This window comes from Lacerta agilis, chromosome 1 (genome assembly GCF_009819535.1).
Source record: "Lacerta agilis isolate rLacAgi1 chromosome 1, rLacAgi1.pri, whole genome shotgun sequence".
Lineage (NCBI taxonomy): Eukaryota > Metazoa > Chordata > Lepidosauria > Squamata > Lacertidae > Lacerta > Lacerta agilis.
Window position 1 is genome coordinate 1,512,757 of NC_046312.1, and position 25,940 is coordinate 1,538,696.

At 46.7% G+C, this 25,940-nt stretch overlaps 1 protein-coding gene across 3 annotated transcripts in view; it reads left to right on the forward strand.

The window, feature by feature from the left end:
• FANCM (FA complementation group M) overlaps positions 1-25,940 on the forward strand; it is a 48,695-nt gene that overhangs the window by 15,118 nt on the left and 7,637 nt on the right. Inside the window, exons 5-17 of one of the 3 annotated variants that reach the window (XM_033157631.1) lie at positions 3,477-3,605; positions 5,123-5,255; positions 6,863-6,967; positions 8,122-8,220; positions 8,822-9,006; positions 10,659-10,865; positions 12,201-12,441; positions 13,969-14,123; positions 14,644-14,796; positions 20,417-22,388; positions 24,717-24,799; positions 24,902-24,970; positions 25,564-25,665. In XM_033157631.1, the coding sequence (XP_033013522.1) occupies positions 3,477-3,605; positions 5,123-5,255; positions 6,863-6,967; positions 8,122-8,220; positions 8,822-9,006; positions 10,659-10,865; positions 12,201-12,441; positions 13,969-14,123; positions 14,644-14,796; positions 20,417-22,388; positions 24,717-24,799; positions 24,902-24,970; positions 25,564-25,665 (3,633 nt within the window). Of the gene's footprint in view, positions 1-3,476; positions 3,606-5,122; positions 5,256-6,862; positions 6,968-8,121; positions 8,221-8,821; positions 9,007-10,658; positions 10,866-12,200; positions 12,442-13,968; positions 14,124-14,643; positions 14,797-20,416; positions 22,389-24,716; positions 24,800-24,901; positions 24,971-25,563; positions 25,666-25,940 lie in introns of those variants that run through there. The other 2 variants (XM_033157801.1, XM_033157717.1) reach the window with 2 other exon arrangements.

The window sequence follows — 25,940 nt, forward strand, 5'->3', positions numbered from 1 at the left end:
GATTTGCTTTTCCACAGGTGAAGTAGAGCACTGACTAGTAGAGGACATTCCTTTGACACAGAGGCTCCTCTGTTATTTTTGATAATCTCCCTTTGTTTGTGGGGTCATAGGAGGCAATGGACTGACTGGTGTGAGCCTCTCGCCCTGTCGCTGCCCTGCCCATGCACACACCCTATCCCTTCGCAAAATTGCCCTTCAAATACAAATAATTTGAGCCAGAGTAGTGTTGTGATTTGAGTGTTGAACCCTCAGCCAAGATACACATTTTTCTAGGGAAGTGGATTTGACAGTTCCTTCATTTCCCTCCAAAGCAGAGAAGCCCCATATGTGTGTGTGTGTGTGTGTGTGTGTGTGTAATATTGGGTTTCTGAGTGCGATGCTTTTTTTTATAGGAAAGTGGTACTTAGCAGCTCTTCCCTCTTTGTTCTCTTCCGCACAAACTCTGTAAAGAGAAGGCCAGGCAAGTTGGAGGAAGCAGAAACAAAAATAGTCCATGTTGCCATATCAGACTGACAAGTAGATCCTCAGTCTATTTTGCAATGTGTCAACATGGGTGTGCTGCTCTGAAATTGACATGGCATCCTGCCATCTTGACTCATCAACGTAGTGCAGGAGGCTGCTGGCATTTGGAAGCTGCCAAGCTGAACTTGATCACACAGGGAGCTGACTCAGTTATCTGCGGTGTACAACCGGACTTCTTCTCAGCCTCAACTTCCAGGGAGGAAGAAATGGAGGATGCCTCACAGTTCGAAGGTGTGAAAAGATGTAACCAGTGTTGACCTGCCCTGTTTTTCCTTGTGTGGCTGCCATGGAAGAAAGGACATCCTTTAGCTTGAGGCCACCGTCATTTGTTACCGTGACTGCAAGTTTGAGTCATGCTCATAATTCCCCCAGTTCTGTGTGCTCAACCTTTTCAGTCAAAAATCATCAACTGGTTGGTTGTAATAAATATATTCATAACTGGTACCTGAATAGCTGTTTTTAGAATAGTAATTCAAGTACAGGGTACTTGGCCTTGAATAAGTCCTGCACAAAGCTCATTTATGTGAAGAAGGTGATGCTGGGCAAGTATGCTGTGTCCATTTCCCTGCCACCATTCCATAAAACGTGTTTGTAAAATGCAGGCAGAATCCTGTCCTTAGACTGATTTTTTGGTTGCTCTGGGCGGCTGATGCAAGTTGTAGCCCAAAACATTAGAAGAATGGCTATCATTTCTCCTCTCAGTCTCCCCTCTTCCAGACTCAACGTCCCCAGCTCCTTCAAGTGCTCCTTGTAAAGCTTAGTTTCCAGACCCTTGATCACCTTGGTCAGCCGCCTCCTGCACATGTTCCAGCTTGTCAACAACCATCTTAAATTGTGACACTCAGAATTGGACACAGTATTGCAGATGTGGTCTGACTAAGGCAGAATAGAGTGGTACTATTACTTCCCTAGACGGACACGGGTGGCGCTGTGGTCTAAACCACTGAGCCTAGGGCTTGCTGATTGGAAGGTCGGCGGTTTGAATCCCCGCGACGGGGTGAGCTCCCGTTGTTCGGTCCCAGCTCCTGCCCACCTAGCAGTTCGAAAGCACGTCAAAGTGCAAATAGATAAATAGGTACCACTGTGGTGGGAAGGTAAACGGTATTTCTGTGCGCTGCTCTGGTTTCTCCAGAAGCAGCTTAGTCATGCTGGCCACATGACCCGGAAAAACTGTCTGTGGACAAACGTCAGCTCCCTCGGCCAGTAAAGCGAGATGAGCGCCGTGATCCCCAGACTCGTCCGTGACTGGACTTAACTGTCAGGGGTCCTTTACCTTTACCTTTTTATTACTTCCCTTGACCTGGACACTAGACTTCTGTTGATGCAGCCTAGAATAACATTAGCTTTTTCTTATTGCTGCTGCATCACACTGTGGACTCATGTTAAGCTTGGGGTCCACCAAGACCCCTAGATCCTTTTCACATGTACTGCTAGTGAGCCAGGTGTCCCCCATCCTATATTTGTGCATCTGGTTCTTCTTGCCTAAGTGCAGAACCTGACATTTGTCCCTATTGAAATTCATTTCGTTGGCTTGCGCCCAGTTCTCCAATATGTTAAGGTCATTTTGAATTCTGATTCTGTCTTCTGCAGCATTAGCTACCCCCTCCCAGTTTGGTGTCATCTACAAATTTGATGGCTGACCCCTCAATTCCTCCATCCAAGTCTTTTATAAAGACATTGAACAACAATGGGCCCAGGACAGAACCCTGTGGCACCCCACTTGTCACTTTTTCCCAGGATGACAAGGAACCATTAATGATGGCTCTTTGGGTTCGGTCAGTCAACCAGCTACAAATCCACCTAACAGTTACCTCGTCCAACCCACATTTTACCAGCTTCCTCGCGAGAATATCATGGGGGACTTTGTCAAAAAGCCTTACTGAAATCAAGATACACTATGTCTACAGCATTTCCCTGATTCACCAAGTTTGTAATTCCATCAAAAAAAAAAAAAAAACAGATTTGTCTGGCATGATTTATTTTTGAGAAACCCATGCTGGGTGTTAGTAATCACAACATCCTTTTCTAAATGCTCACAGACCGATGGTTGAATTATTTGTTCAAGAACCTTCCCTGGTATCGATGTCAAGTTCACCAGTCGGTCATTACCTGGGTCTTCCCTTTCCCCCCTTTTGAAGATGTGGACACATTTGCCCGCCTCCAGTCTGTAGGGGCCTCACCTGTTCTCCAAGAACTCTCAAAGATAGTAGACAAAGGATCTGAGGTTACCGGTACATCCACAAGCTCCTTTGGCACCCTTGGGTGTAGCTCATCAGGCCCTGGAGAATTCCTTTAAAGTAACTAGGTGTTCCCTTACTACCTCTTTTCCTATCTTGGGCTCCACCTCCCTCCTTAAATCATTCTTTCTGTAAAAATAATGAGGAGCTTGCCAAAGATAGCAGAGTAAAGATGGCCACTGTGTTGTTTCTAAGTAGGTTATGTTTGTTGAACTCATTAGTTCCAGTCTGAAGCTCCAGGTGACTGGATCCTGCTGTTTGTTTTAATAATCCGTTTTAGCTTGTTTTGTGAAAGATGACTTGAGCAGACAGTGTTACATGCAGGGTGAATTCTGGCCATATCAATATCTTTTACGTAAAACCAGGTCAAGAGATTGAACATGGGAAAATTAAAAGGGTCACCTCAGCATAACACCTTAGAGTCAGAGTTTCCTCCTAAGCCCATCACGTTGTGATTGCATCGATAACCTTATTTAACTGGAATAATAATTGCCTCCCGAAGAAAATGTCTTGCAGTCTTACGTTTCATCTAATGTATGCCATTTATGTAAGCTTTTTACATAAATACGCAGCAATATATTTCCGAGGAATGAATCAAGTTTTATTTAAATGGGGCAGAAATAGGGTGGCTTCCCTCTTCTGTACGGGTCCGTCCCAGTGTGGCTGTGATTGTGACATGCATTCAATTTCCTTTTGTGTCCTTTGTTTTACTTTTAGGTCCTGGAAACATTTGCCGGCCGACTGATTAGGCTCCAGGTTTTGTCTAAACGTGAAATTCCTACACTTACTAAGTATCAGATCATTCTAGCACGGGATCAGTTTAGGAAAAATCCTTCACGCAGTGTGGTAAATATTACTCTGAACTATGATATTCTTACTAGAGAATGTTTGGGTCAAGGTAAAAGCAGTGAAGCAGCATATATCTGAGCACATGGGTCTCTTTCTGTTGAATGCACTTCTTGGGTGTTCGAAGGGCTTCCTGTGCATTTTCTCATGAATTATGCAACCACCTTTCCCAGACAGGACAGCAGCAGCATCCCCACATTATTGGACTGAAAGGAAGTGGCTGACTTAAAAGAGCCTCCCAGTGGGTTGACTAGACAGACAAGGTTTAAGCCTGGGTATTGTTTGTATGTTCTGAACTGCCCTGTGACCTTTGGATGAAGGGTGATAATATATGATGAATCTGAATGCACAGCTCAGTTGCTTAGCCACTGCCCTGTGCCAGCTTGTTTGTACTTCTTATCAATGAATATCCACATTCATTTCCATGCATCCCTGTAAAAGAAGGTGCTGCAGTGATATACCACACTGTTCTCAGAATTACTCTTAGGGGTCTGTCTAGGAAAGAGGGGGGGAAATGGTGAGGTCTAGAACTCCCTGCTGTCGCTTTTAGAATATGTTTCCAGGGTGTAGTAATTAATTCTGAAAGCTGGCTTGAGGATCCAAATGATCCACATATTACGTGGATTAAGAGTTTTCTGGGCCATGGGTTTTCTCAGAAGTGATTCAGATGCAGGACATTCAGCCGGGCCACTGGTGCAGGGAGGCAGTTTGAAATGAGTGACTGACACATGTGTCTTTGAGGGACTTGGCTCCATGGAAGGGCAAAGGGCAGTTGCTCAGTGGTATTACACACTGTGTGTCAAAGGCCCCAGGTTCAACCCCTGGCACCTACAGTTAAAGGTTATTATTCATTTATTTTCATTCATATCCAGCCTTTGGAGAAGGAAAACTCTGGTCTTAAATCTCTGCTGCCTTGTGGGACATATTTGGGAGAAGAAAATGCTCAGGAGTAAACCTTCCCCAAATCCAGAGTGGAGTCCCTAAGCCAGTTGGGTGGCGCCTTTTACGCCTCCTTATGACAACTCAAATGTATTGCTCTGCTTTCCTTTGGACCACATCAGTGAGGCCAAGAAGGGGTCTTGCTGTCTGAGCAAGTGCCTGGTCGAGTGCCCCAGAGAGGTCACTTTGATGCTGCTCCCGGAGGCACACTCCATTGCCTCTTGAGACAGAAGGATGCCAACAAGACATATCCCACCTTTCCTCCAAGAAGTTAAAGGTGGCGTACACAGTTCTCCCTTCTCTCCATTTAATCCCCACAACAACCCTGTGAAGTAGGTCACACTGAGAGCTGGTGACTGGCTCCAAAGTCACCCAGTGAGCTTCATGACTGAGTGGGGATTTGAACCCTGGTCTCCCAGGTCCGAGTCCATCACCCTTAACAACAAAGCACACTAGCATGGCTAGGAAGAGACTCTTGTTCCTCTACCGTATCATTTGCCTACAAATTTGGTAGGAAGGATGATGGTGCAAGTCGTTTTGGGTGTAAATATTTCTCACTGGAACTGATGTCTCCACAGGGAATGCAACAAGGCGCAATAGAAGGAGATTTTGCTCTTTGTATTAGTTTGTATCATGGTTATGAGCTACTGCTGCAAATGGGAATGCGATCCTTATATATCTTCTTATGCGGAATTATGGATGGATCAAAAGGTAAGGGATTCCTTTGCATGTGGAACACCTTCTATTATCTTCCCAGACCAGAGAGATGCTCTCACTCCCCCCCCCCAAAAAAACTGGAAATTATGTATTTAACCTCTAGAAAACCTTAAAAGGCATGGAAAACAGAGCTTAGTTGCTCTCTAAAATGATTTACTGTTGAAGTTTTATTTCTTCAGTGTGAGAGAATTTCCATTTAGACAAATAATATTTTGTTAGATATCAAGGCTGTAAAATCTGCTATATGGAATAAGCATCTCAGAATCAAAATGGCTTTAAAAATAAATTGGTTTGACTACTGTAAAAAAGAAGAGCCTAGATTTTTAAAAGGCACATTCATAATGATTTCAGCTGAGCATAACAGTTCTTATTGTCGGAGGGGGTTTAGCACTTCCACCCTGACAGGCAAATTTCAAGCTGGCTTTGGACACTGTAAGGTCCTCGGTTAGTTGCTCATGAGTAAGCAGGCAAAACTCCGAGTTTTCCTCTAATAGTTTTATTGTGCAAACCATGTACACTGCAGAGCTAATAAGTTCATGTCTGTATCAAGCGTCGGCAGAATCTGGGAATGGCCCCTTCCGGTTCTGACCCCAACGAAAGAGTTTTGGTATACAAAAACCCCGCCTCCCATCCTTTCGTTTCACCCCTCAACGCCTTTGGGGCGATGGAAGCTGCGTGTCTCTTTCATCGCCCCTTGGGCTAGGGGAGTGCAGGGTCTCTCCAGCATCCTCAGAGCCTCGACCCTCCACCCCCTGAATCCCATGCCCCTCCCCACTGGAAGTCTCGCTGCTCGCTCCGCTGCCAGAGGAGGCGCTGCTGGTCAGGTGGGGCCGGGGCTCTCTGTAGCATCCCGGGGGCCCTTCCACCACCTTGCGCTACACCGGGGACAGTTCTCTGACAGATACAGATGGGGCAGACAAGAGAGGAAGTTCCCCCATTTAGCTGTGGAGGAGTATGGATGCTAATAATTGGTTGAGGTTTAGCTGACTCATCACAAGCATGCAACAATTAATTAAAGTTTCCAATTCTTGTGGAAAATAATTATCCATTAGATTTATACCTTGTGCCATCACCCAATGGAGCCCAGGGTAGCAAAGAATAATGCAACTTAACTTATAGGTAAAGGATCCCTGGACAGTTAAGTCCAGTCAAATTTGACTATGGGGTGCAACACTCATCTCCGCTTTCAGGCTGAGGGAGCTGGCCTTTGTCCACAGACAGGGTTGGGGTCATTTTGTCATCAGTAGAGGTAAGTGCTGGGCAGGTTGGAGAGGAGCCAAGAAAGTCCTTTGGCAGAGTCAAGCCAGGTTGCATCTAATTTTTCATAATTGCTGGCTTGTCTGAGGCAGGGAAGTTCCTGTGTTAACTTTTGCCCATCTCCAGTGACCCAGGATAGAGCCTTGTGGCGCATTGAAGTTCTTTTGCAACTTGTATGAAATGTAATAGACACTTTGAAGTCGTGTAAGATCCATTGCTTATTGACTCGCTTGTTGCAGATCATGGAAGCAATTCTAAAAGGGTAGTTCCTTTGTCCAATTTATGTAAGTCACATGTCAATTTCCCCCCAAGATCTTTAAATTGGTTTACCTCTCTCTCAAAAGGTATGACTCGTACCAAAAATGAACTTGGGCATAATGAAGACTTCATGATGTTGTATAGCCAGCTTGAAAACATGTTTGCAGACACAAATGTGACTTCAGCAAATGGTAAGAAAGCAAAGCTAGACTGGCATTTTTCTTCTTAGTAATAAAACACAGCACTGTGGCTTGCTAATTTTTGCCCAGCGGCACTATGTTGCTGGCATCCTCATGTCTCGAGAGAGTGGAGTGTACCTTCAGGGGGGAAGTCAAACCTCTACACCAAAGTGACCTCTGGGGTGGAAGCCTGGGCACTGTGTCTGAAGGTCCTGGGCTGCCCAGACAGCAAGACCCCCCTGGCTTTGCTGATGTAGTCTAAAGGAAAACAGAGCAAGACGTTTGGCCCCAGCTTGGCTGCAGGAGTTATCGGAAGGAGGCGTGCAAGGGGCTCCACTCTGGATTTGTGTAGGGTTTACTCCTTAGCCTTTCCTTCTCCTGAAGATGTCCCACAAAGCAGCAGAGGTCATTCTTGTAGACGGGCTCCCTTCCCAGGTGTATGAGCCCCATCTGCTCCTCACTTCCTTGTACAGCATATGCAGAATCTTCCTCCTTGACCATTGGACCCCCTCTTGGTCTTGTCCACTCAATCCCCCAGAGCATGTCTTCACAAGCAGGGGAAGTTGCTAAGTCACCCAGGGCTGAGTGCAGGGTGGGGAACAAAGGTAGAGAAACTACCCCAGAAGCAGCACGACTTGTCTGCCACCAGAGTTACTGCCCCTCCTCTAAGACCTTGTACACCCCAACTGACACTACTGGGGTATAAAGACTATTAAATTCAAATGGAAGCTGTCTTGCTTGTGCAAACAGTAGCATTGAGATGGCAGGAGAAGGGTTAATTGTCTTCAGGTTTTAAAAGGTGTTTTGCTTCTGCTAGAATTTGAAGCCTCTTTGATGATTTAGTTTTAGACAATTTTATTCATTTTATCTATTATAAATGTTCTTTGCTTTTGACCTTTTTGAAGTTGAGTAAAAATGAATCCCTAAATATATGGTTTAACTTGAACAATTTCATTGTTTCTTAACAGTGTGTTAGAGCATAGTAATAGTTAAAATAAAAAATCTGATTGTAATTGTTTCAAAGGGTTCCTATTAAAGATAAAGCTACCAGCTGCCCAGAGTGGCTGGGGGAAATCCAGCCAGATGGGCGGGGTACAAATAATAAATATTATTATTATTAGTACCTGGAAATTCCAGATTTAAAACAAACACCTTTGGCCTTACAGGAGCTGGAAACAGGAAGCCATTCATCTACAGTCACCCAAAGTTAAAGAAATTGGAAGATGTTGTAGTAGAACATTTCAGATCCTGGAAGGAGCGTGGAGGTACATTTTGGATGTAATTAAAATGCTAATCCGTAGTATGCATCGATTTACACTAACTTTTTCTGCTTCTGACGTGCATTAGGAATTGTGCATTGTGTGCTTTTGTCACTACCAATTATCCATTTAGTTTTCTCCTCAACTTTCTTCGGTGTAAATTTACATTCTGATTGCCTTTTCCCAAAACAACAGCCACTGTTCTTCTCTTAACAGAGCTTCGCTCCCTTAGCCTTTATAATCATTTGACTTCATTAGCCCCTTACGAAACGTGGTTACCCAACTCACCATCACTGCACCCACTGATAATGCCTGCTTTTGTTTTAAAAAATGTAGAGTTGAATTTGAATTTGAAAAAAAAAAGAATTTGAGGAGGAAATATTGTGGCCTCCTATTCTGCTGCAAGGAGATGCATGGAGAATGCACTCAATGAACTGGATAAATTTCAGGGTGTATAATATCGTCAAGAGGGTGCTAAAGGCCTTCTCAGTTTAAGCCACTATCTCCTTGGGCTCAGTAATGGTGCCCATCTAAAAAAACTGGTAGGAGCTGGGACTGTGCATTTGCTGATGTGGGGGCCTCACTCTCTTTCTCCTGCATCTAATAGATCAAAGTGCACCTGAAGGCCAACCTGGGGAGACCAGAGTCATGATCTTCTCCTCCTTCCGTGACAGTGTGCAGGAAATTGCAGAAATGCTGAGCCAGCACCACCCGGAGGTGAGGGTCATGACCTTTGTGGGCCACTCCACTGGCAAGAACTCCAAGGGCTTTACGCAGAAGGAGCAGCTTGAGGTAAGCAGGGGTTGGGGGCTGGCGGAGAGCCCAGCGTGGCAAAGTCATGCTGCTCACGTCTTCCTTGTTGTCATCCGCGAGCTGTTGTTGCAAGGAGAGCTCCGGTGCCAAGAAAGCGCTCTTTGCGAGACAGTGGTGCCCATTTAGAACTCGGCTGCTATGCGCGGATGCTCTGAACTCATGATGGGTCCAAACCTTCTGCTCGTTTAGCATGTGCTTAAGTCTCTTGATATTTATAGAATTAATGGGCGTGTAACCGCACTGCTCACAGTTGCAAGCGCATGATCATGGTTCGGCTGCAGAACTGCCACTGTTGCACAAGCCCAGAATAATCCTGCCTCTTTTAAATGATGCACTGTGATTCCCATAAGGCTCTTATAAAGGTAAAGGTACCCCTGATGGTTAGGTCCAGTCGCGGACGACTCTGGGATTGTGGCGCTCATCTCGCTTTATGGGCCAAGGGAGCCAGCATACTGCTTGCGGGTCATGTGGCCAGCATGACTAAGCTGCTTCTGGCGAACCAGAGCAGCACACGGAAACGCCGTTTACCTTCCCACCGGAGCGATACCTATTTATCTACTTGCACTTTGACGTGCTTTCAAACTGCTAGGTGGGCAGGAGCAGGGACCGAACAACGGGAGCTCACTCCATTGCGGGGATTTGAACCACCAACCTTTTGATCAGCAAGCCCAAGGCGCAGTGGTTTAGACCACAGCGCCACCTGCGTCCCTTAAGGCTCTTATACTCAATACCTAAATTTGGAGGAATCGAGTGGCAGAAGTCTATAGAAACAAAATTACTGTTTGGTATCCAGGTGCATTAGGATTGTGTCTGCTGCTGCTGCTGCTACTGCTGCTGCTGCTGCTACTACTACTATTTGATAGTGACTTGCCCATGAAAATGATGCAGTGTCTTACAAAGACATAAGGCAGGGGTTGGCAGGGTTTACCTTGCCTGGGCCGGTTCACTACAGCGGAGACCCCTCCGTGGGCCGGAGTGTGCGTGAGCTCGCACCCCTGTGATTTCTGGCGTCTGCGCAGACGCAATTTTCTGTGTCTGCGCAGACGTGATTTTTGGCATTGTGCATGCACAGATGCGATTTCCGGCACTGCGAAAGTGAGTCCCCGCGCTGCACCGGTTTAGCACAGCGCATGGGGACTCGCCAAGCGGGTGGCTCGGTTCGGGGGTGGCTCGTGGGCCTCTTGTGGCACATGGGCCTTAGGTTGCCTACCCCTGACATACGGTGTAGCTATTGATCATAGAATCCTAGAATTGTAGAGTAAGGGACCCTGCAAGCGTCTCCCCCCCCCCCCAATTTCTATGTAAGCCACTGCATCATTTTTATGAGTAAGTCCTTGCCAAATAGCCAGAACTACTTATCAGCCAAAGCTGATAAATAAATCATTTTGCAGATAATCTTCTCCAGAACTGCAAGCACCTCTCCACACACCAACACCCAACCACCCATATCCTGCTTTTCCTCTGTTGTGGAACTCAAGGCAGCATATATGTGAATCCTAGGGGAATCACTCCTTTAGGCACCAGCCAGACTCAGACCTTCTTAGCTCCAGCAAGATGTGGCTGCAGGAAGCCAAAGGTGATTGGCAGGTTCTCTGCAAAGCAAACGCTCAAGTGTTTCCATCCTCCTTTAGGTCGTGAAACGTTTCCGTGAGGGTGGCTACAACACTTTAGTCTCCACGTGTGTAGGCGAAGAAGGCTTGGATATTGGAGAAGTTGACCTCATCGTTTGTTTCGATGCTCAGAAAAGTCCAATTCGGCTTGTGCAACGAATGGGCCGAACCGGGCGCAAGCGGCAAGGGCGGATCGTGGTCATCCTTTCTGAAGGACGGGAAGAGCGAGTAAGACATTAGAGCCGATAGGAGCCCATTCCGCAGCCAACTCATTGCGTTCCTCAACATAACCCACCCTTTTATTATTACTTTTCCAAATTTCCTAAAGACAGGAACCGAAATCCTAAGACTTACTGTGCCTGAAAGTAAGTCCTCCAAGTAAGATAAACCAATGGGACCAGCGCTGCAGGGGGGGGGGGGCTGCATGGCTTGGCAGGGCAGGTCTGCAGTGGCAAACATTTCGGATCCTCATGCCCAGGTGTTCTGTGTATCCACCTCCCACAAAGCCAGCAACAAGGAGGACAGCTTTATCTGAAAACATGGACTAGTGTGTTTGTAATATTAAACCATGGTTTAGTGTTCCACGGATGAGCCTCAGTAGCCCCAAGCAAAGCTCTGGGCTTGCAGGCTCCCCTTTCCGCCTCTCTTCCTGCTGGTGCCCATGGCAGGAGTCGACCTTCTGCCAAGGATTCTTGGTTTACTGTTGCATGTGAACAAGGAATCCTGGTTTCAAACATACAAGGGTTATTTAAACAACCCAGCAGCTGTGGGCTGTAGAAATAGTGCTTATTTTTGCTTTCTCCACTGGTGTCCTCCTGGTGACTGGGCAGGCTGAGTTAGCTGGAAGAAATAATGAGAGCCTCCAGGGACGCCTCACAGAGGGGTTCCGAGAAAGTGACCAAATTACCTGATCACATGGTAGCAGTTGGTCCAGAGCATGGGTAGGCAAACTAAGGCCCAGGGGCCAGATCCGGCCCAATCGCCTTCTAAATCTGGCCTGCGGACGGTCCAGGAATCAGCGTGTTTTTACATGAGTAGAACGTGTCCTTTTATTTAAAATGCATCTCTGGGCTATTTGTGGGGCATAGGAATTCGTTCATTATTTTTTTTCAGAATATAGTCCGTCCGCCCCCCCCCAAGGTCTGAGGGACAGTGGACCAGCCCCCTGCTGACCCCTTGTCCTGAGTGCTGGTGGCCCAGAAAGGATTGGCACTTGACCCAAGTGTACAAAAGTCTGCAAGCCTAAGAACATAAGAAGAGCTGTGCTGGATCAGGCCAGGGGCCCATCTAGTCCAGCATCCTCTTCTCACAGTGGCCAACCAGATGCCAATTATGGGAAACCCACCAGCAGCATTGGAGCTCAGGAGAATCACCCTCCCCTCCTGTCTTTTCAGTAACTTGTTTTCAAGCTTGCTTTAGCTGCAGGACTGTCCATCCTTAACTTGGGTAGTCTGTCCTGCTGAATGTAGTACTTTCAGGCAAACATGCATAGAATTGGAAATTGCATTCCCCCCCCCCACACACACAAACAGAAAACCACCAAAATTCTTCCTTGTTTTGCAGACATACAATCAAAGCCAGTTAAACAGAAGAAGCCTCCTCAAAGCTATTTCTGAAAACAAAGGGCTCCACTTATACCAGCACAGCCCGCGGATGATTCCGGAAGGCATCAACCCGAAGATGCACAGGATGCCAATTACGCCTGCAGAGCGTGAGCCAAGCCCCTCCAAGCCCACCTCAAAAGGGAGGAGAGACCACGCTGCTCTGCTGCTCCAAAAGTGGCTTCCCTACCCCACTGGGGCAGGTGAGATGTGCAGAATATTTTTTCTCCTCCTCTTGGGTATTACTGTTGCTTGAAGGCTGTTTTTTAGGGCCATGCACTCACAAGCTGGCATACAGGAAAAGGGATGGCAAAAAAGACACAGCCGATTCAGTACACACCTTAAGGGTCAGCAGCTTAATGCAAGGAAGCTGCTCTGAGTCCCAGCAAGCAGCACAAAAGAGAGACGTTTTCAATGCCTCCTTGAGTGCTTCTGCTGTGGTGCCAGTTACAGGTGGGTAGCCGTGTTGGTCTGCCATAGTCAAAACAAAATCGAAAATTCTTTCTAGTAGCACCTTAGAGACCAACTGAGTTTGTTCCTGGTATGAGCTTTCGTGTGCATGCACACTTCTTCAGATACCTGAAGAAGTGTTATCTGAAGAAGTGTGCATGCACACGAAAGCTCATACCAGGAACAAACTCAGTTGGTCTCTAAGGTGCTACTAGAAAGAATTTTCGATTTTGTTCTGCTGTGGTGATGAGGCATCTGTCAATCAGAAGGGAGTTCAGAGCTCTGGGCCTCCACTGAAGAATCCCTGCGCAAGGATCTCCCTGGCAGGTCCCCCGAGGCAGACGGGCTGGGAAGGGTCATAGGCGTGGAAGTGGCCCTGCTCCACCAACTATGTATTGAAATGCTTTCCTGTGAGGACTTTGGAAAAGCATTATTGCACGCTGGCTTTGTTGTTGGAGGGGTATCAGTAGCAACTAAATCCAGAAATGTTCTAGGTGAGAGGCACTTTTGCTGCTTTTCCATGTGTGTTGTCTAGCATCTAGATTAGGAAAAAGAAACATAGGCCTACCACTTGTTTGAACGCAAAATTCCTCATTCACCTTCCTTCATGAGGGCATTCCATGTGCGGATGTGTTTCACCAGTTGTTTTATCGCTTCCCTCGTGCCACACAGTGCAACATCATCTCACTCCTGCCCCATGCAATGGGTGTGTGTGGATTTCCTAAAGTCTGTCTTATCCCTCTTGGCTTTCCTGCTTTTGGAACTGGTTTGCTTCTATCACAGGATTGTAGAGTTGGAAGGGACCATGAGGGTCATCTAGTCCAACCCCCTGCAACGCAGGAATCATTTTGCCCACAGCTGTCCCTGGGCGGGCTCCAACCACCAACCTTCTGGTTAACAGCCAGACACATTGACCCATTGCACCACAAGTCATCAAGTAAGAAGAAATGATATCTGAAATCCCCCATCCCCCCCAAATGAAGAGGCTTGTTTACTGCCGTTTGCCATCTGTACCCCTTCTTGGTCTGATCCAGCATGGGCTACACATGGGGAATCATAGAATCATAGAGTTGGAAAGGACCCTAAGGGTCATCTAGTTTAACCCCCTGCAATGCAGGAATCTTTGGTCCAATGTGGGACTCAGATCAACGAAGGGAGGGCAATCTTGTGCTGAGCTCCAGGAGTTTAGAGGAATCTTCTGTTTGATAAGCTATGTGTCTGGTGCCTATTTGAGATAATTTTCTTCTAAATATCGACCTTCTCTCCCTCCCTGCCTCCAGATGCAAAGCAAACCTGTACGTCCGAAGCTTGGTGCCTTACAGATGAAGAATTTGAAAGATGGAATAGATTGTATAAAATCAAAGCTGGTGATGGAATAAGAAGCCCAGTTATGCCTCGAAGTCACTTTGAAACATTAGAAGATGAGGAGAAGAGAGTAAGTTTGGGCCTGAATGCCCTCGTTGGGTGTTCTCTGGCCTGGAGCAGGAATTCCAAGCTCTCTCTTGCTGGATGCGCCTCAGCCAGGAGGAAAGTGGACTGATCCCTTGTCAAGCATAACAAACGGCTGCTTTTGCCGTGAACTTCAGACACCAGCTGGGGGGGCGGCTGTAGCTCAAGTCTCAGAGCACCTGCTTTGCAGTGTTCCATCCCTGCATCTCCAGGGCTGGGAAAGACTCCTGCCAGCAACCCTGGCCGTTGAGTAGAAGATAATGTGTGTCACACTCCATGCATAGTACTTTGGTGCTCTCCGTCTCTTAGCTAACAAATTAGAGTTAAAAATAAAGAGTATTTTAATAGAGAGTCATCTTCTTGCAATAAATGTGAATGTTTTATTTATGCATCAAGCCCTGTAACTGGAATTACTGTTTTTGTACAATCTGGATCATGAGATGCTTTGCATTTTGCCATCCAGTACTTGGAATGAGTTCTGTGTTGCTCTGTGTTTTGAAACCCAGGACTCGCAAGCCAAGGAGGTCCGTGTGCTGTCTCTGACAGAGTGGAGGCTGTGGCAGAACCGCCCTTTCCCTACCCACCTGGTGGACCACTCGGATCGCTGCCACCACTTCATTAGCATTATGGAGATGATCGAGAAGATGAGGCACGAAGAGGTCGGTAAGCTCCCCGTGGAAAGCTCACAGCCTCACTGAACAAACATTCTCTCCCTGTAAGAGTCGTGTCAGGCATTATAGTTTGCGTGTGACGGTGTTGTGCCTTTGTTGAAGGAAGTTGAGCAGGCTGAGGGGCCAGGCAGTGCAATTTGTAGGAGTGGATTTTGGACTTGGGGGAGGGGGCAGTCTATAGTCAGCTGTAAACCTCACTAGGTAGCTTTGGAAAAAGCACCTCTCAGCTTGAGCCTACCATTCAGAACATTTATAAGGTAATGGGCTGCAAAGCACTTCCGAAAAGACCTTTGCCAGTAAGAACTCGTCTTCAGGTGCCTTTCCTTATGACGCTTTGTAGGCCTAAGGGGGTTGGGGCAATGTCATGCTTCATGTATCTTAGGTGAGTTCATTCCATTCAGGTTTGAGGACCTGTTGATCTCAGCAAGTTAGTTTAACGTAAAAACACTTCAGTTTGCTGTAAATTTTGAGCAAATACATGTATGAAATTCTAACTTCCCCAGAGTGGCTGGGGAAATCCAGCCAGATGGGCGGGGTACAAATAATAAATATTATTATTATTATTATTATTATAACTTGGAAAATTCTAGGTGTGGATTTTATTTTATTTTATTTTATTTGCTTTTCTTTGTGTGCCTTTTATTCCAGGCATAAAAAAGCCACGGAGACAGTTGTGTCCTGCTGTAGAAAAGGGGGAAACAGTCCTCTGTTTCATGCAGATGCACACAGCAACACACAGACGAACCATAAAAGAAGCTTTTTATGAATGCCTTCCCGGCTTCATTGCTAAGGCAACAGAGGCTTGGCCAAATGGATTGGATTTTCCCCTAGCTAGAGTTTGCAGGTTTCACAGTGCTGCCTTCAGCGCTTGGAGAGCAGGCAGTGGGCTTATCTCCCATCACAGTGCTGTATCCTTAGCACTAAGACTGGAGATAGATCCCTTGTTGCCCTAAAGATCAGACTCAGAGCCTTATCTCCCAGTCTGCTTATAGATAAAGATGAGGCATGGCAGGCTGGCTGGATCTGGCCTGCAGGCCATGGGTGGCCACCTCTCCTCTGTTAGAGAGAAGCCAGTTGCTCTGCTCTGGAATCCTAAACTGTCCGCACAGCTGCTCCAGAAGAGCACAGCAGATGACTTTCTGTTCAGTGAGTGTGCGCTTGCTGGGCACAGCTCATTAGAATGAAAGCAGATTTTGCACAATACCCCTTTCAATGCTTTTCTGCTGTGCTTTTGCTTTGGGAGCTGTAGCTTCAGCAACAGGAGCCTCTGTAGATGTTGACACTAATAAGAGATTGTGAATTCAGATTTCAGAAACTGTAGCTGGTGCCGAATTTGGTGGCAAGGCGGTCTGAGCACGTAACTCTAATCCTGGCCCAACTGGCAGTTAGCTTCTGGGCCCAGTTCAAAACACTTGTTTTGACCTATAAAACCTCATGCAACTCTGCACCCCAATACTTCTTGCATTGCTTCTCCCCATATGAACTGACCTGGACCCTTTGATCATCCTCCAAGGCCCTTCTTCATATGCCTCCTCCATAAGAGGTCTGGAGGGTGGCAACATGAGAACAGGCCTTTGCAGTCGTGGGTCCCCATTTGGGGAATGCTCCCTCCAGGGAGGCTCACCTAGTGCCATAATTGCATATCTTTAGGCAATAGGCAAAAACATTCTTTACTGCCCAGCCTTTGATTTTAAATTATCCATGGCCTCCTTGAGTGGTTGAGAATGAGATGTTTTAATCCTGCCTTTTAAGAATATGATTGTCTTAGATTCTTCTTATTTTGTTTTGTTTTATGCGGGTTTTAATGTTTTGTTTGTTTGTTGTAAGTTGCTTTGAGCTACTGTTGGAAGAAAAGTAACTAATTAATAAATAATAATAATAATTAAATGGTGAGTGGCTGAACTTTGAGGACAATGTTTACTCAGTGTTAGAAATTGAGATATGAAAGCTAGGAGCTAAAGGGTTGTGGATGCAACAACGGAACGTCTAGTTGTGTTTTTTATAACAAGAATGCAAAGCTGAAAATGAATGATTTGCAGCTAAAATATTATGTTCATTTTTCACATGGTCTAGTCTTTCCCCTGCCCACCCCCCTAATATTCTTAAGAGGGTCTTTTTTCCAGTCTTCAGGGAGTGGCTGGATGTGGGGAGGCAGAAAAAGGTCCTCCTTTCCTTCACTCTGCAGTTTTAATCTGAAATCTTAAGCTCAGTACTGCGCCCAGAGCTCAAAAATTGCTCACACTAATGAAATTCCGTTGCAAAATGCACCTAGAACAAGGAGTTTCGAACACTGTGTTTACTACCATGCAGAGCGCGTAAATTAAAGGATTGCATTGTAGGTCTACTTATGTGAACTCTTTAATAAAAAGTGCACCCTGGGTGGGTTTCAACCCTCCTTTTGTAGGAAAGTGTGACAAATCTCCTTGCAGGCACTTCCACTTTAGCTAGGGATGCAAATGTGCTTCCAGTGAACAGGTGTTGGCGCACTTAGGCAGGTTTTAAGCAGCAAACTCACTTTGAGTTCAGGAGCTTGAGTCATGCCCAGTAACTATGCATTTCTTGGCCTGCACTAACGTCAGAGTGTTATATTTAACACTTGTCGGTTTTTCTCTCCTACTTCAATTCACACTCCTACACCAACAAAATGGCTCAAGGCTATAATTGCCCACATGCGGGACTCCTACTTCTGGCTGCTGGGATTCCATGGGCGGGCGGGAAACTGCAGCGAGAAGAAGCCTGCAGAGAATCCAGAGGAGGGAGTCAAGTCCCACACGTGCAGGAGCAGTGCAAATGCTCTGTTGTTGTTGCTGCTTCAGCACTTGGGATCAAATGTCTGGAGGATGGGAACTGTCCATGCAAGACAGTGTCAGTCTGTGCTTGGATAATTTTGTTTATTTACGTCTGTTTTCCCTCTTTGGAATAGTTCCAACAGTGTTGAAAATGCATCTCATTTTCACAGCGGAAGCCCGCAGAAGTACTTCTGCTCAGGAAGAGCACGGTTGCAGTTGTGGGGAATTCTTGTGCCTCAAAAGGCTTGCGCCCTCTTCTCACTGTGGCCAGCCAGATGCCAAAAGCACAATTTCAACACGAGAGCTCTCTCCCCTCCTGTGGCTTCCAACAACTGGCATTCAGGAGAGCATCGCTGCCTCCAACTGTGAAGGCAGAGCAGAGTTATCCTGGCCTAGTAGCCATGAATAGCCGCCGCCTCCTCCATGAATCTGTCTAATTCCCCTTTAAAGCCACCCAAGTTTGTGGCAACAGCTGCTTCTCATGGCAGTGAATTCCACAGTTTAACCATGCATGGTGAAGTTCTTCCTTCCGTATGTCCTTCGTTGGTTGGCCCTAGATTGAGAAGGGGCAGGATGACTGCAAAGGTCTTGCCAGGCATCTGAGTTAGCAAAGATCGTTGGAGGCCCCATGGGAGCCTGAGTGCGGTGAAGGTGAGCAAGTTAGCTTGAAGCCTTGCTGTAGCCCCAGGCAGAAAGAAGCCCATTGGAGGTTGGAATGCTCCAGTCAGGTGGTCATACAGTTCAAGGCAGTTGAGAGAACTCCTGGGATCTTGCCCTCATTGCCAGAGTCTCAGGGGTGACAGCAGGCGTGTCAGGAGACTCATGTGCATCGCTCAAGTCTGCCTTGAACTTCTAGGGAGGAGCTTTTAGTACGTACAGAATATTGACAAGAAAGGTGCAGGTTCGGGGGGGGGGGAAGGTTGTGGAAGCTGTGCTCGGAGGAGGGCTGGTTCTGTGCAGTTCTGTTTACATGGTTTGCTTTTCAACCTGCATCTGAAAAGCTAAGCTTGGTGTGCTCAGAGCTTCCACTAATACCCATGCGCACACACACACACTGTTGCTAATCAGGTCCTGCACTACTTTGCCCTGGAGCATTAAATGGTCATATGGGCATCTAAGAGGATAAAGCGGCACTCAGCAATCGGAAAGGCTTGCCAGCTTGCCCTGCTTTCTTCTCCAGCTTGTTACAGAAAACGCATTGCCCATAATGACAGCAGGGAAACTGATGTTCATTCCAAAATTATGCTGTGTCAGCTCCTTCCTTCCTTCCTTCCCTCCCTCCCTCCAGATTGCCTTCTTTTCCCTTTGGAGGCTTATTCTTCATGCACACCAGCCATGGGGTTCTTTTGCATTATTGCAAGGAGTCACTTTACTGGAGCCCAAGAGTAGTCAGTACTGTTATTATGACTCCTGCACTCCCAAAGCCATAGTTGCCTTGTGACTCTGTGGGTGGGATGTTTGTGAAATGAGCTGATGGATTCTCCCATTTATTGATGCCTTGCTCCCCCGGGGGGGGGGGGGAGAGAAAGAGAGAGGGAGAGAGAACTGTTGTTTGTTTGTTTTTGCAGGCCAGAAGCCCATTTAATTGCTAGGCACCACATTTTCTGTCACCTTTCCAAGTTGTGAATATTGTTAAATCTGGCAGGATTCTATAATTCTTAATGAAAGCTGTTGCGCTAATACAGTCGTATTGGGAAAGGAGCGGTTTTGTCCCATGACCTATTTTGCTGAGCAGCTGATTTCAAATCTCAAGTTTTGTTAGTTCCTTTAAATGCTTTTTTGATGTTTTACTCTACTAAGCAAAGTGTGAAGGTGTGAGAGTGCTTTTGCTTCCCACCTGCGGTTTGGAACCTGCCTGGGGTCAATTGTCCTTTTCCATAGCGAAGGAGAGCATTTATGTAAGACCTTGTGAGCCTGAAATGAGGACACACACTATGATCCTAGCTGCCAGACAGGTACCCCTGGAGGAGAGCTGCTTTATGTAACTTATGTATCAGGTCATTTTTAGTTTTATTTCGGTTTTTTGTAGGCCAAATTTGCAGGTAAATTAACTAGCTGCATCATTCTGTTTTGATTTAAATGACTCCATGATCCTGTGAACTTAGGGAAGGCTGCACCAACACACACAGGCATAGTCAGTCAGGATTTGGAAGCAGTAGAGGAAAACTGGTGGAAAGTATTGTTAAAGATAAAATAACCAAGCATATAGAAGAACAAGCCTCCCTGAAACAGAGCCAGCATGGCTTCTGCAACGGCTAGTCCTACATTATGAACATATTAGAGTTCTTTGAGAGTATCAACAAGCATAGCATACTTAGGAATTTCCAAAGGCTTTCGACAAAGTACTTCACCAGAGACTCCTGCTGAGTAAGCTTGGCAGGCATGGAAGAGGTCCTCTTGTGGATTGGGGATTGAGAAGCAGCGAGTAGGAATAAATGGACAGATCTGTGGATGGAGAGATGTAGAAAGTGGAGTCAGAGGCCGTATTGCTTCTGAATGCCAGTTGCTGGAGATCACACAAAGCAAGAGGGCTGTTGTGCTTGAATCTTGTTTGCTGGTTTCCCACAGGCATCTGGGGAGAAGCCATTGTGAGAACAGGAAGCTGGGCTAGATGGGCTGTTGGCCTGATCCAGCAGGCTCTTTTGATTTTCTCCTTTAGCCCTCATGAGCAAATGTTGGTCTCCTGTTCCATTTCCCTTCTGCAAGACTGAAGCAATGCCAGTCTAGTAAACACAGTTCACGGGAGGATAAGGAGTGCGATGAGCTTTGAGTCAAGCAGACATCCGAAATAATGTCTTGTCTTTTCTTTTTTCAACTAGGGAGAATGCCACTATGAGCTGGATACCCGTCCTTATTTTCACTGGGAAGATGTTGAGGCATCGGAGGAGGCTCAGCGGGGCAAGAGGTGTCGTGATGCTGCAGCTGCTCAAAAGGCGCCTTTCTCTAGAAAAACCCGGGTAGAGGCTCCAAAAGCAGCAACACACCGCTCATCTTCCTCCGTGGAGCTTGATGCAGAATGTGTATCTCTCTTTAAAGCAACCAGCTTCAAATCTGTGAATAGGCCTGAGGCACGGACGGCAGACTCTGAAAGTCGTGCTACAGAGGGACTCAGCCCTGCAGATGGTTTTCCAGCAAGCACTTTGCCGTTGGTTGAAGGTGCTGGATGTAAGAAAACGTCAGATAAGGATGAGGAAAACATGGAGGGATCTCCCAGCATAAGCACTGCCCAGAGAAGCGTTACTGACCGTGAAAATGCAGCAGAAACAGAATTTCAGCCCGTCTCAAAAGGGTGCGGCTCATGGAATGGACACCGTGCAGATTCAGGCTATGGCTGCTCTGCAGAAGAAAGTTCTCCCCTTTCTTCCTTGTTTTATGCACCACCTGCAGCAACAGTGGTGGATTTGTTTGTGCTTCCTGGTGCAAGTGCCGATGAGGATGCTTTTTGGGGGAAATGCATCCCAACAAATGCAGCGAGGCTTCTGTCACAGTCTCCCCCTTCTCTGAACGAATTATTTGATTCTGAAGAAGAGACAGAGGATGTAGCCCAGCCGTTAAGCTCAGTGCAAAAATGTGTTTCCAGTGTGTTTGCAGGCAAATGTCCTTCAGGAGAAAAACCGACACCTTTCAAACCACTTTCCACGTCACCTCGGAACATGTCTGAGCTCACCGATGCTCAGGAGCAGCGTTCCTTGGATAACCTTTTGGGGGAAAGCTGCATTCCTGAAGCTTCCTTTAGCAAGATAAATGATTTTGATTGGGATGAAATATTTGAGTGTGACGATGAAAAGCAGATGGGCATTCAAGGGAGAACTCCGCCAATGGCAAATCATGATCCAGGAGCAAACCATTCAGGAAAGGAGAAGGCTTGTAGAAGTTATCAAGGATCCCAGAAGCTGGCTGACAGGAATGCAAGCCCTACTGAAGTGCCTGGGCGTTTCTTTGTAGGAGAGGATTTTGCAGAGAGTGGCCCTCATCCAGACACACAGGGAGGGGAGCTTTCAGACCCATCACTGTGGGGTAGTCAAGCCAGTCCCAAGAGCAAGGAAGAGGGGACCTCTGGAAGGCAGCCCTCGGGGGAAGAGCTTCATGAGGTCAGCCGAGGAAACCCCATGAAGTCATTGACAGTCCCAAGAGGTTTGGAAGCATCTGTTGATCCTGTCTCTGCAGGCAAAGCAGAATCCGCCCAGCCCCCTGGAGAGTTATACAATGTTTCTCAGGAGTTGTTCTCTGTTAACTTTGACCTGGGTTTCCTGACTCAAGAGTCGGAGGACGAGCGCTCAGAGCAGGCTGACACCGTGGGAGGTGGAGGGAGTCAGGCGGCAGTTGGCTCCTCTGGCGCTGAAGTAGCGCTCTCAAACAGCAACATGTCCAGGAAGTCTCCACTGACCTGGGGTAAGGAATGCTTGAACGGAACCAAGTTTTCTACACCTTTACACCTACAAAATCGAGACTCTTGTCTTGCAGCGGTTGAAAATGTTACTCCCTTGGTCTCTCCTTTGACACCAGTGAGAGGGAGACTGTGCCAGTCACCAAGTTCTGCACACGCTGCATTTTCCACACCGACAGGTAGGCAGGCGAGCCATGCTGGCGTCCCCAGAAGAACTTCCACGAGCTCTTTCTCCGGGAATAGGCAGGAAAACCCACAGGCGCCAGTTCCAAGGAGAGGGAATGCCAGTACAGTGAAAAGGGACTTGGCTAACTCCATTTTCAGCACAGAGGGGCTTGCGCTGCGGGAAAACGCAAAGGTGGAAAACGGAAGCCTAAGTGGCGCTAACGTGCTTCCCATTGAAGGTAAGATTTTTTAAAAATTAAAATAGCGTAAGGCATTATGCAGAGAGGAAGATAGGAATTGGGAAGATAGACCCATACATCTTACAGACTTTTGCATAACCATCTTTAACATTATATTGCACTTTGTATATTGCACTTTAAATCAGCACTTTGGTGTTTGAAAGCATATATAGGCTTTGCCTCTGAGGAAATATCTATGTTTACTTTTTGTATGATGATATTGTTAGTTCAGTTCTATAATTACAATCTTCAGAAGGCAGATGGGAACTGGATACTGAGATCCTGCCTTTTAAGCAATGAAGGGATGTTCTCTCTCTGGATAAGCATCAGGTTGCAGAAGGCAACATCCTAGAGTTGGAAAGGGCCTTGTGGGGCATCACCACCCCTGCCCCCCAGCAGATGCAGGAAACCCCCCCACCCCCTGGATCCCCAATAGGTGAGGCCATCCTGCCTCTGCTTAAGAACCTCCAATGGAAAGAGAGTCAGTCCAACGCTCTCTGTTGAATGGTTTATGCTGTCGGGAATGTTTAAATCATTTCCCCTGCGCTGCATTTGAAATACTTTTTTTCGCCTTCCTCTCCACACAAGAAGGTACCAAAGTGGGGTACAGTGGAATAAATTAAAAGCCACCCCCTCTCCCTCAGTTACAGATCATCAATCAGATAAAAACAGGAACAGATAAAACCACGGCAGAGTCAGCAGCGACAATAAACAGGACCAAAATACTGCTGTGGCATTAATAGTCCTCAGCGTCAATGGAGATCCTGGCCCCCCTCTTGCCTCCTCATTGTCTCTTCTCCAAGCTCAGCCTGCTTCCCTGGGCCCTGCAGCCTCTGCTCCTAGTGAGGGGGGGCCTCCTGGTCCCCCTCCATCTAGGCTATGCTCCCAATGCACTTTGCTTTGTCAGTGGGGTGAGCAGGGGATCCTGTTGCAACAATTTACTAAATATCATGCTTACTAGCTGCTTTGCTTCTCAATTTTCTCTGGTTGGCCTCTGTTATTTTCTCCTACTGATAGGGAACCTACCTAAGGGCTCTATACAGGCTCTTGGACACCCCATAATGGTAAAGGAGCAGTTTTTTCTTATAACACCAACTTTCTTGAAATACGTTTGTTGTTTTTGTTTTGTTTTTAAAATGGAAGATCACTTTATTAATTTGGGATAATATGTCTGAATAAACCTCAACTTTTTATGTTACTCATTTGGTAAGCTTTTTTCCAATCAGATGTAAGTAGTTTTGCAGTAAGAGTGGTATTATACAAGATGCATGGTGATTTAGAGAGATACTGCAATTTATTACAAAATCAATTTAAAAAATTGAAATGTAAGTAAACTGTGGACACAGTAAGCCAGATGAGGTCTGGCCAAAGTAGACTAGAACAGCGCCATTGCATCAGGATGGTCTGCTTCTGTAGATGCAATGCCCTTGCTCACTCCTGCCCTGGCAATTTCCCCACCCAGGCTGAACCGCAGGAGGGGAGAGCATGGCTGCGCTCAGGTGCCCCTCATGGGCACCTAGTTGACCAGCGTGAGAACAGGGTGCGGGCTCAGAGGAACCCCAGGCTTCATCCAGCTGCAGGAATCAGCATAGGTTTCTACATCCTTAGCTTACATCTTTTACATTCTTTGCTTATAGAATCATAGAATCCTACAGTTGGAAGAGACCCCAAGGGCCATCCAGTCCAACCCCCTGCCAAGCAGGAAACACCATCAAAGCATTCCTGGCAGATGGCTGTCAAGCCTCTGCTTAAATGTAACAGTCCTACTCTCAAGGCCTGCTCCTTCCTCATTCTGTGAAAAGCATGTGGGGGACTGCTGCATTCCTATTAAAAACAATCCAACGCAACCTTGAGGAATATGTGCAAGGAAGAATTGGGAAATGGGGCAAAAGTGGTGGGTAGGGGAGAAGTGGAGTCAGTTGGAGATACCTTGTTCCAGAGGTGCCTCTCTGCCTACCTGTAGGAGGAGCAACAGCTCTTGTACGTGGGTTGACAACATGTCCAAGAACAGATAAGTGAAGTTGGTTGAGTGTTTCCCCTTCTCTTCCCCCTCATCCCTATCCCTCGGTAGCACTCTTAATTTCCAGCTCAGCCAGGCAGTGCAGCCAGCCGTGTTCCTCTGCTGGGAAATACTGTCTAAGTTGCCCCAACTGGACCCTGGGCGGATGGGGAGTCACAGGCAGACAATAGCAACCTCCCAAGCCAATTCAGAATTGCCTTATTTAAAGAAAAAAGTGGAGAAAGCATTTTCCTCTCAGACATACAAATATATTGTATGGTGAAAAACACACACTTTCTTATGATTGTTACCCACATACTCCTTCGCAGTTGGGGCCGGCAGTGAAAGCGAAGAAGAAATTGTTTTTCTCAGAAGAAATAAGAAGAAAGTGAACCTTTTCACATCTCAAAACGTGAGTCAGCTCAGTTAAAATTAAATGCCACCAAGCTCCAAACAAAACTCCTCTCTGTGCGGTTTCTAAATGTGTTTTGACATCTTCCTTCCTTCTCCCAAGATTGATGATGACCGTGACTTGGAATCGCCAGTATGTGCTGTCAAGAAACGGAGACGTCCGCTTGTCACAGTGAGTAGATACCCCAGTCAGGGCAGGAAAAACACATTTTGCTCCGGTTGGCTTAAACATCCCTCTTCATTGTTAGGAAATGGTTATTATCATTTTTTTCTAAAATGGCTTTAACCTGCAATAGGACAGGAGCTGATTAGTTTTGAGATATCTAGCAGAAGTAAAGTAGGTATTTTATAGTCAATTCATTTATATACTGCGTTTCCCACAATGACATCTGTGCTCAAAGCAATTCCTGTAAAATGTGGCAACGCTGTTTATTCTTCAGATGGAGAGATATTTGGGCAGCATTCTCTCATTCAAATGTACACAGAAAACCAGCAGGCTGCCTTACCCCGAGTCATCCTCTTGGCCACCTGCCCAGAATTTCTCCAGAATTCTTTAACCACCCCTTAAGTGTAATTTCACCATCAACATTAATCATAAGGAATGTGAACCAGGCTGCCTATAGCACCCCAGATTTGAAGCCAAAGGCTGCAGGTTTTGGTTAAGCCAGACCCATAAAGTCCCTGCCAGGGTAACAGAGCAACAGCTAAAGTCAGAGGAAGCTGGCTCTGATGCCATTGTTGACCAGTGTCTGTGCTCTGTTTCAGTCAGATTTGTCTAGCGATGCAAGCCCAGATTGCTCTGAGAAGAGCTGGAGCAAGAAGCCAGGTGTGAAGAGGCGGAAAAGGGGAGACACTGCTGCCAGGAAGGTGCGCATGTGACACACAGCGATGCTCCTTTGTTTCTGGTGGGTGTGAGGCTTGGGGTGCTGTGCTTTTCGTTTACAAAGTAGGGAAGCAGACCCCCCTCTGGAACCTTGGACAGGAAGGAAATACGGGACAGTGCGCGTGAGGGGAACATGCTTGGAAACAGAGTCTCCTCTGTTATGCCAAATTTCAGTTTTGGAGCAGGGCCATGCAGCTCAGCTGAGCAGGAGGGCACATACTTGGTGTGTCATTCAGCCCCTCCCATCCCCAGTTAAAGA